General features: G+C 38.6%; 1 protein-coding gene and 1 non-coding gene across 2 annotated transcripts in view; both read right to left on the reverse strand.

Moving 5' to 3' along the window:
- The window catches only part of LOC145768387 (uncharacterized), a 61,178-nt gene extending 50,569 nt beyond the window's left edge, over positions 1-10,609 (reverse strand). The window contains exons 1-5 of the mRNA XM_082579870.1: positions 10,592-10,609; positions 9,027-9,155; positions 3,797-3,879; positions 2,951-3,057; positions 1,344-1,479 (exon numbers count right to left, since the gene is read on the reverse strand). Of these exons, the coding sequence (XP_082435996.1) occupies positions 1,344-1,479; positions 2,951-3,057; positions 3,797-3,879; positions 9,027-9,155; positions 10,592-10,609 (473 nt within the window). The remainder of the gene's footprint in view (positions 1-1,343; positions 1,480-2,950; positions 3,058-3,796; positions 3,880-9,026; positions 9,156-10,591) is intronic.
- On the reverse strand, positions 7,865-7,976 carry LOC145769722 (U6 spliceosomal RNA). Its single transcript, XR_014289047.1, has one exon. It is a non-coding gene; the product is annotated as a U6 spliceosomal RNA (small nuclear RNA).
- Positions 10,610-10,958: the final 349 nt, after the last annotated feature.

The raw sequence follows: 10,958 nt of genomic DNA on the forward strand, positions 1-10,958 counted from the left end.
GTGTTTAGATTATCGTGTATGTTCTGGTTATCGAAGTGTTAGGTTATCATGTATGTTTTCGTTATCAAATTGTTAGGTTATCATGTACGTTTTCGTTATCGAAATGTTAGGTTAAGTAGTTAACATTGCTAATTTTCAACTGCTTTGTTCTTTAATTTCTGTGCGACTATTGTAGTTTATGTAGGCCTAATTAGTTTGTATATTTACTACGTGTCGATTACGAATGGTATCTTCAATCACATCGTTGTGAGTGCAGCATTTCGCTTTACAACGTCTGATTAGGCGTTGCTCAACATTTCCCACACCTTTGATTCTGGATCAGAGGCAATTCATTAGGGTAGTTAGGCTACGTTTTTTACTCGTGCTCAGTCATTGACGCTATACGTTATGTGTTTGTATTTAATCGTTTCCTTTGAATTTAGAAACCCTCGTAGGCTTGCTCCGGTTTCGGGTGCGGGCATGTAGAAACGATTTATGCAATTCCTTTCTTATTTTTTGAATGTTCTTGTTTTGCGTTCACGCTTCAGTGACCTCCACTTGAATGAGTTTGAATTAGTGTTTCATTTATCGAAAAGTGTTCTTTTGTGTTTCGACTTGAGCGGTGGACGGTCACATTTTTCAATAATTTCTTTCTGATGATGGTTGGCTTGTGTGCGTGGATTACAAGTAAGTGTTTTCGTGTACTTGTATAAACATAGGTCAGCTTGAGTCAGAAGTAATCAATTGAGGCCTAACCTGGTAGCCGTTCTTGTCGGACAAAATAAAGCACAACTGTCGGATGCAGGGTCCGTTAAAGACCCAGCAAAATTCGGTTGTTACATAAAGTAGGTCTGCGACTAGTTGTTACACTGGTCATCGACACTTTCCTTAACTACGATTTTTCTTTTCTACTATAACTTATCGATAAAATCACGCTGTGGAATAAATCACGCATAACCCGAAGAAGGATATGTTGAGCTCACAGTGCAGGAAAATTCGGCCACGTAGGCTATGAATCATATATCGAAATCTGAGTTTCACATTGCAGTGAAGGGGTTTAGATCAGGGCCGTACGTAGCTGATGGGGGCTCGGGGAACTTTTAGATCGGGGGGCCCGTGCAAACAAATTTTTCGCGCCTACGGCGCAATGAACCACTTCTACGTCTACAGTAGCATTAATACAGCATTTTGCAGAACACTTCAAAGACTGAAAGAAAAAAATAACACAAAATCACATTTTTCCACTTAAGGGGCCCTTCAAAAGTCGGGGGGCCCGGGGCACCTGCACCCTCTGCCCTCCCCTAAATACGGGCCTGGTTTAGATACAAGAAAATAGTAAGAAAAATGTAAATAAAAACTCTCACGTCTCAATTTGAAGAAGTTTTGAATTTTGTGCTTCACAAAAATCACGAGCTTCAGTCCAGGTTAAGAAAATGTTTGCATTGGTATAAAACTGGTAACATTTTCCATTTCCGTAAGTCCAGCCTTCAGGGCAAGTCTCTAAGCAAATAAAAGCACAATGAGTGAGTTAAACTACGGTAGATTAAATTAAACAAAGCCTAGGCCTCTATAACTTCAGATCTTCTTCTTCTTGCGTTTGAAGCCGCTGCAGATCACATTGTTACATTTAGGCGCAGCAGCCAAGATGGCGCTAACTCCAGATGAAGACCTAAATTGAAAACTAAGAAGAATCTCCAATTTAACCAAATAATTCAACAAAATTTCACAGCAATAACGCTTAACACAAAAAACTCAACCGACAGCAACCTCAAGATAGCAGCCTTGAGCCAAACAAAAGAGGCACATAAAACAACGACTCACTGACTTTAACACAATTCGTCAAAGCACATGACAAGGGAACTGTGTTCCGAAATCTTGTGCAATTCGTTATTACCACCGCAAACTTGCAGAATCAGGCTAAAACAGGTCGTTAATATCTACATTGTGAAGTAAGCAATAGTGATGCAAGCCGCGCCGCGCCGCGTACGCGGCCGCTTTTGACTTTTTCGCCGCGTGCCGCGCCGCGCCGCGTGGAAGGTTGAAATGACAAAGCCGCGCCGCTTGCCGCGTAAACTTTCAAGAAATTAATTTTTCGTAAACGTAAACTTTCAAGAAATTAAACTTTCGTAAACGTAAACTTTCAACTTTTCAAGAATCAGCTATGAAACTTCAAATTTAAATTGGAAACACGGATCAGTTATTTTTCCCTTCGGAAACCCTAAGATGGAAAGCTATGCAAATGCAAATTGCAAATGGCTTGCAGTTGACAGGGTTTTAGGGCTTGCTTGTCAGGGAAGCTGTACGAATGTTTTTGGTTAGTAGCCTAGCTGATAAGCTCAGTTACCAGGCTATAGGCCTAGCGCAACTACCGCATTATTTACTATATCAGTTAGCCCAGTGAGTTCAGGCTATAAGTTTTACTCTTGTGTGTGTAGTTCATATAGCCACTGGCATTATAATTGCATTATTGCTTACAAAAAGTGTTCAAAAGTCCTGATACTGGATCCAGGAACATTCTATTTGTCTTAGTTTGTATTATGTCTTAGAACTTAGATGCATTGCTGATAAGAGAATATGATCTGGTTAGCCTGGCCAATTAGTGCACAACTGTATTGGTACTAGGTTACCAGTTATATGCCATGGATGCTTTTTCCTACAATTGACTTTCTAAACAATAACTCGTTAAAATATTTTTTTTTAATTTTGTAATTTGCGGTGTGCGGTGCGGTGCAGTGTCAAAGTTCCAGATAAATTGCGGTGTGCGGTGCGGTGCGCGGATAGATGAGTCAGTTGCGGTGCGGTGTGCGGATAAAAATTTTGGGTTCGCTGCATCTCTAGTAAGCAACGATCATGCTGCTAAAAGCAAAGCTCAATCTATTTCATAAGAAGAGTCTGCATGTTCAATGCTCAGTCACCCACTGTAAAAGGATAAGTTATTAATTGTTCACATTTTATCAGGGTAAACACATACGTGACTTTCCTTTCTTGCACATGAATCTCTTTTCTTCACCGCATCGTGTGGTAACCCAATCTCCGTTCAAATCAAGTTTAGACATCACGCACATGCTTCCGGGGGTCCTAAACAAATGATTTTAATCCCCTGATAAAGTCAGTCGTGCTGACTGATAAATGTCAGAAATAAGGCCGATCACCATTTTTGACATTTTGCGATAGCTGAGTCTGCAGCAGAGTTTGATCAAATACAAATGTAACAATTAATTACACATAAATATGTATAATTAATTATATTCAACTACTATTATAATAATTAGATTTAAATTACAATTGTAATAATTGCATTTTAATTACAAATGTAATTAAATGGAATTATTTACTGATTTATATGTAATTGTAGTTATAGTTGTAATTAATATTTTTTGTTGTGTAATTGTAATTTCAAAAAGTTTCGGTTCAAATTACAATTACAATCAGTGCTAACTGCAACATCAGCCTCAGCATAAAAACTTTTTCAATAACCGTTTTTTATATCACAAAATCAAACTTATTGGCACAGACATAATTTCGTAATCTAATCTTCATCAAATGCAATTCTACTGTTTTTGATACAATCAAACTATTAAAATCGTGGACGAACATAAATATTGAAACATTTGATTGCGGATGCAGGGGGAGAAGCGATCGATTATATCGAATTAAAATAAAAACGTAATTTTATTCACGGTGGATTTGCATGTTTGAATTAATATATATCTACACATGGTTGTATTTCGGTGAAATCGTCTCCCCCCCTAAAGCCCCTCGATAGATCCGCCCCTAAATAATGAATATACGAATCTGAACACGTTATCCTACTTACGTAATGTTAGGCTGGCCACTCGCCCATTTTGTATAACGCACCAGGTCATACCCGTTGCTCCAGTCAAATGTACCTGGGATAATCTGTAAGAAAAGAAAACAATTCAAATCAAATCAAAAGTTTGTTTAGTCATATCCAGGCTTTCGTGTGGTGGAAGAAGATTAAATTAAGTGAACCGTAGGAAGCCAATCTTTATGCCCACTTTAATACATGTCTTTAAGTGTCCTTTAATACATGTCTTTAATGTCTTGCCAAAGACACAGCCGAGTGCTTTTGAGCGGTGTTGAAGTGCTGAATTAGTGCTCTCATCACTCCGCTATGCAGCCGACAGAAGTAAAAGTGTAATGTATTCATTTCAGACGTGATTTTTGCATTGAAATTCTAACCATTTGTTACCAACTTGATTCGACGATATGATTCTTTTTATAGTGGTAGCAGAAGATATCAGAGTTTTTGTATTTAAAATTATTTTTTCTGGCATGCAAAACTTAGTAAGATGAGTGATTTTAAAATATTTTATTCACGCGAAAACATAGACCCAGTCGAAATAAACGAGTAAAATAATTTTCTTTGCTTCTAATGAAATGAGACTGGAGCTGAAAGGTATCCGGTTTGGTGATGTATGTTTAAGTTTCATTTATTATTGTAAAGTTTTCGGCACGTCGTTTTGTCCTCATCAGAAATAATCTAATAAATAGTACACTTGCAATTAACAGGCTATCCTTGATCACCTATAATTCTTGGAGAAATATTTGAAACATTACTCGTTTGTTTGTACAGCCACCTGTAGTCTGCAATAGATATATTTTTTGCGTTAAATAAAGTAATCATTATTGTTATTAAATCTTGTATGGTTGAAGTTCAACAAAGTGACCTTTCTACCAAACCTCTATATTTTGTATGTGTAGTGTTTTTTTACTCATTCAACAAGAGTCATACAAGGATTTCTAACTTGTATTCAAAAGCGCGAAAGAAAGATATTGCGAAAACGAGAAGTGCTGATTAACAAAAACGCAAAAGAAAATACCGAAGTGGAACGAAAGCAAGCAAGGTGCGAAGTGAAGAAAGGGGCGTTTTTTCCCCGGCTATCAGCACAAGGCTGAGCACTCACTAGTACAGCGAACAGTTGCGATTCGCTAACCATAACAGTGTCGCTTCCACGCTAGCCGTTTAGACCATCCCAAACATAAAGGCAAGGTGCGCTGTTTTAATGAAAACAAACCAAAACACACAGCAGCATGTTTCAGAAAATGCGATGACATACGTCATTGGCCGAATAGGGTTAACGTTTTAACAAAGCTCTAAATCAAGGGTCACCAACTGGCAGGGGCGCCGGAACGATTTTTGAGTGGGGGGGCAAATTACGAAAAAAGGGCACTTTTGTTTACTAAAAGGCCAATTTTTTTTCAAGTTTTAAGATAAGATATAGCGATAATGCTAATCTATCAGCTCACTATGTATTGAGTAATGATAGCCTACAAGTGTCCGGTATACAAAGAAGGGCATCATGCTATATTATAATGATGTAACCTACCGTCAAGCCTTAAAGCAGCCTGCGGCCATGGCCGCTAAGTAGTGCTTGAATGACTGCCGGTGCTACCTTCTCAATCGGCCAAGTTTGGCCGCCGGTCTCTTCTAGCCAATTATTTAATTTCGCAATAGAATGATCGTGGATTGACTGACGAAAATATGTACAGTAGAATTCGCCTATAACGGCACCTCTAGGGGATTTGCAAAAACTGACGTTATAGCCGAATTGACGTTATAGACGAACTACCGCAAACTATTCCACAACTGTCTTTTGATTAAAGAAAGAGGTGTATAATCTAATCAGGGTTACTGTGTAGCCCACCGGTACCACCAAACTGACAAAAGGCACGCAGAAAATACAGTAAACAAAGAAATTGTTTAAAAAAATAACCTACAGCGAAAGGTACAGGAAATTTGCGCAATAGGCTACAGCTCGTTGCATACAGTAGTAGAGAAGTTCATTGTTTATTAGCGAAAAAGGCATTGATCTTGAGCTGTTTAGGTTTTGACACGGATTTGACACACCTGTAGACTAGAGTGTAGAGCTGCTTTTTACACGTAATAGTTTTTCACGCGGGAAAAAAAAAGTTAATTAGTTTATACAGTACTGCACGTACAACTGTTGCTTTGAGTTGTTTAAAGGTCAGCTGTAGAGCTGCTTTTTACACGTGATAGTTTTTCACGCGGGAAAAAGGTTAATTCAGTTAAAGTCCCTGCTGAGAACGACGTAGCGAAATAAAGGGAAGACATTGTGCAAGCAGCAGCGCTAATTGGATTAAAAGACTGACCGTTCGTGGTGAAGGTGATGGCTTAAAGTAACGTTATAAACGAACAAAAGACGTCTGGGGACTAATAAAGGGTGCTGTTACACGCGAATTGACGTTATAGGCGATGCTGTTGTAGCCGAACTACAATGTATGCAAAAAATAGGAATTCTGCCGGGACCGAGCGAAATGTGACGTTATAGGCGAATTGACGTTATAAACGAAGCCGTTATAGGCGAATTCTACTGTAGTATCAAAGAGTGACGCAAAATTAAGTCAGCGCGTCATAATCGCCACTGTTGCATTGTGCGGGAATATTTGTTATTGATGGAATATATCCATCTGCGATCACCAGCGGTGTAAGTCTTGTTTGTCATTCCTGACGTTTATTTTAACAAAGTCTTAATCCGAAGTGCTAATTTATGTCGACTGGCAATATTGTCGTTTTTATGTCGATTTGATGTTGTTGGACATTGAATCGTTGTTGAAAAGGAGAAATAGGTTAGTTGACGTCCGAGGGGAAAACATTTTTTGATCATATTTTGCAAAAATTATACTTCTTTTAGTAATGTTCTTTCACATCATTGAAATACTTATTTTATTACCTTGCCGTCATCGTCAACACATGTCGAACGTTGTTTATCGTTGCTAAAAAGAATTCTAGGGAAGTGGCGAATTTTTTTAAAATCAGCCACATTGGAGACACTCGTGCGAGTGTCGTTAGAGTTAGATGGTCCCGCATCAGTACTGGATTACTATCCCGATAAAGCAGTTATTGCGTGGTGCAACGAATCTATTGTAGGACGTCGCCCAGGCCCAGATTTCAACAACGCTAAGTGATCATTTTAGCATTGTTGCAAGTTTAATTCTATTTACTTGTGCTATCGTTATTTTTATTTTGTATTTTGGCCTCCAAGCACGCAGATTTGGCCGCCGAGAAGGAGCTCCCGGTAGGCCACGATGGCTGCCGAAAAAAAAACGAGTTTTAAGGCCTTTAGGCTACTGTGTTGCAAAATTTTGTGCCGTAAATATTATTTTGAGGCAAAAATGAAAGATTATAATCAGGCTAAGAACGAATAGCAGAAATTGTTATATTGCAAAATGTGCAGTAGCTTACATGACTTTAAAAGGGCACCAATGCCCCCCCTGCCCCTCCATCTGCAGAAAAATTGAGGGCAGGGGGAACATCCGCCCCCCCTGCCCCCCCGCTTCCGGCGCCCCTGCCAACTGGCGGCCCGCGGCCCGCATGCGGCCTGCCACGCTGAATCGCTGCGGCCCGCGGAAAGTATCAGCGTACAAGTATAACCAAAAATACTTTTCTTGAGGAGTTAAAGAGCACGAAGGCAAAAAATACTTTCCGGGAAGCGTATTTTCGCTTTGCATACGATTCCACCGACCGATCAATCAGATTATAGTTCTAGGTGGCGGTTGCTTAAAGTTATTCCAATGCGATGTCCAGCCACACTGTCCCAGTGGTTGATTAAAACGTCTGTTTTCAAATTTCGAAATTGTCTGTGAGCATAGGGTTTCTTATTTTTAATTTGTAAATATCATGTGAACACTAGTGTGCGTTTCACCGTTATTGTGTTTCACAAGCAGTGTTCTCTTTATGCGAGTTTGCAAGTTTTTGTTGGCAAAATAGGTCGGTGTGCCAACTCAATTTATAATAAATTGGCAAAATACTATATATAAATTTAAAGACTTTTTCTGATTGTATTATGAAAATATTTAGCTTAGTACTGCAAAATATATATAGGCTATATATATTTTTTAAAGAAATATGGAACGCTTCACGATTTTGCGTGTCATAGGCTACTTACGCAGGGGTCATGTTAATCTCCTCTGTATCGTTCCAATTCTAGTATATGTACTGCCGAAGCAAGTACTGCAAAATGTTGTTAATCAACAAATTCTTGCCACGCTGATAAGCATCGCAAGTGACAGTTGTCTACAATAAAAGAAAGACGGTTTTATAGACTTTCACAAAAAGGATGAAAAACCAACTCATTGCTTTTTTAGAGGGAAGACTGTTCATGAATTACGATAGAATTACGATTTTTCAGTGATTTCCATAAGCGTTTGTTTCATGGTGCCTGGTTTCTTTCTCCCTGTTATTGGATCCTATTTTTCCCTGATATGTTTGCAGGTCGCTATTGTTGCCTGTATTGCTTTGTGTCAAACATTTCCTTGTTTACTGAAATTGTTAATTGCAAGATATCTTTTGTGAAGCGAAGTGACAACACCACTCTTGCTTGGCGATGAATATTCTGATGAAACCGATCGCCTCGCTATAAGTGCGCAAAACAAGTGGCCTCGTTTATTAGGCATTGTTAAAAAAGTCAAAAGTGTTGTAAAAGGAGCTTGGCCTGTCAGTGGCGTTGTTCGATTAATTTTGTTGCTGAGGTATTCTAACATAAATATTAACAACATGTAACGCTGGATACTGGGTACGAAATGCGTTCTTTTCTAGCATAAGAGTCAACCTACCTAAAATTTTATTAGTGCGGCCCGCCACAGCTCTCCTTAATGCCAAAGTGGCCCGCATGCAAAAAAGGTTGGTGACCCCTGCTCTAAATCCAAATGATGTCGGATTGCTACTCTTGAAAAACAGTTGCCCGTGTCTTGACAATGCACTTAGTATTTTACTTAGTTTGTAGTGTTGATGCAAAGTTGTGCTTTTGGTCAACCTAAACCTAGATCAGTCAACACGAACTTGATGTGAACAAATACAGTACGGTACGTAGGCTAGCCTAAACAATATATCTGAGAAGACTTCAAAGCAGCCTGCAGTAAAGTGAAGTTCGTCAGTTAAAACTCTGCTTGAAATCCTCCCTAAAAACCCCGTCACCATCTTGTTGCAGGTAGCCTACTTCCCAACTGGTAGGGAAATACCTCTTCCAACTAAAACATTGGTAAAAATTTGTACTTTAGCTTACTGTATCTGACAATCCGATCCACAAAGAATACGAATTCTGTGCTGCAATCGTCGCAATGTAGCTTTGCTCTTCCGCGTTCGTCACAGAGGCCAAGTAGGAATTATAATTCTTTAAGCAGTAGTCGTTCGCCTGGAATCATATCATGTGTTTCGTCAAGCAACCACAAGCAATGCTACTGATCGATTTTCTTTAGTAGTGACAAGACAATAGCAGTAAGACTTTTAGGCCTATTCACATACTGATACTGTAGATAACTTTGAAATGAACAAACAGGGTTCTGGCGTCGTAGAGTTCAAGGAGTTTTGGCGTGTCTAGAGTCGGAGTCTTTAAAAAAAACGCGGACTCCGTTTCTGGCTTGATACAAAACAATGAGCAATCAATGTATTGTCTGCTATCATTTTTTTCAAAATATTGTTTTTTGTTCATTGTGTTGCGCTCTAAAACTTTGCTAGAACATAGACGTGTTTGTTTTGCCAGTTTTATGAGTCCCATCTTCAATTTCGATCACAATTTATGTGAAATTAAATAATAAAAATAAAAGGAAACATAAATTAAAAAAAATGGCAACCCTAAGAATCTGGCAACACTGAAACCGGAGTTGGAGTCGGCCAGTTATCAATCGAGGAGTCGGAGTCGTATATTTCACCCGATGAACTTGTGAACAAATCGAAGGAAAACTATACCTACAACAGATAGTGATGCAGATACCATTGAGACCATTGTCCGCCCTGTTAGGTCCGTGGTTGCGCGGCCGACTTAATTCAATTCAATTCAATTTATTTTTCTTTGTCAGAATGCAAAAGAAATAATATTGTGAAAAAGAAATACAGTAACAAAATCAACAAAAGGAAAAGGTGGCAAAACCTTAATGGTTTAAGACGTGCATGAAAGGATCTAATATTGCGGTATATGCATCAATAAATATAGTTAAGCACGGCCACCAAACCTGATACTTTAAAATAAGTTGATGAATTAGTTAAAAATCAGTCGCCTCCTCGTTCCTGGAACAACTGGAGCGCCAATTCTTAAAGCAATGAGAACACGACTGAACCCAACATCACAAAAACAAACTAATATACACAGTTACACACACATATTGAAATTACGTAACGGACTATTTACAGATTTCATACAGAAATAAAGTGTTCGCAGCAACGATATTAAGTAGCCAGTAGCCTATATATTGCAGAACAAATACATAATATGGCAGCTCATTATCAAGATAAAATAGTTAAAAAAGATCAATATCAAGCGGCACTAGTTCGGCTCCCAAGGTGTGCGCTTGAGCATCGCACTTCAAGGACTGTTTGCTATTCAGCAACAACTAGTGGATGGAATAATTCTCCAGCAAAAACACTTCAACGACTATCAAAAACATCACTCTGCCAATCTCGGTAACCACCATGCGTCTAATATTTCGAACTACACCTTAAAAGACTTTATGATTGGTCAATTTCCAAATCAAGACGTTTTTGATAACTAGACTTTATTCTTCCTTGTTCGAGATTTCTCAGTAAAGATCACATTATGAATTTTACTGTGATGTTGAGACTTCCTCAGCTCACATCGTTGATTTCAACCATGATTCTTATGTGATTGATTTTTTACGGTAGGCAAAGAGATATTAGGCCTAATGAAATTGCCTGCTAAAAAGAGACTAAAAAATGATCATAGACGAACCTAGTAGGCTTAACGACTTACCGCATGCCAATCTTTTTTTTCGTCGATATATTTAAAACAACTTATTCCTTGGAGTGTAAAACCGTTACTTGTGTCACAATCATCAGCGCTTACTGTATTCAGAGTTTCCAACCCTGAAAATGTCGAAACTAAATGAGTACCGTAATTGAAATCATTTTTTATCGTATCCAAACATACACACAATGGTGAAAGTTTTGTTTAGAATAAGAAGGCAGCCAAAGAAGCCGATTC

Source organism: Aplidium turbinatum, chromosome 4 (assembly GCF_918807975.1).
Source record: "Aplidium turbinatum chromosome 4, kaAplTurb1.1, whole genome shotgun sequence".
In the NCBI taxonomy this organism is placed as follows: domain Eukaryota; kingdom Metazoa; phylum Chordata; class Ascidiacea; order Aplousobranchia; family Polyclinidae; genus Aplidium; species Aplidium turbinatum.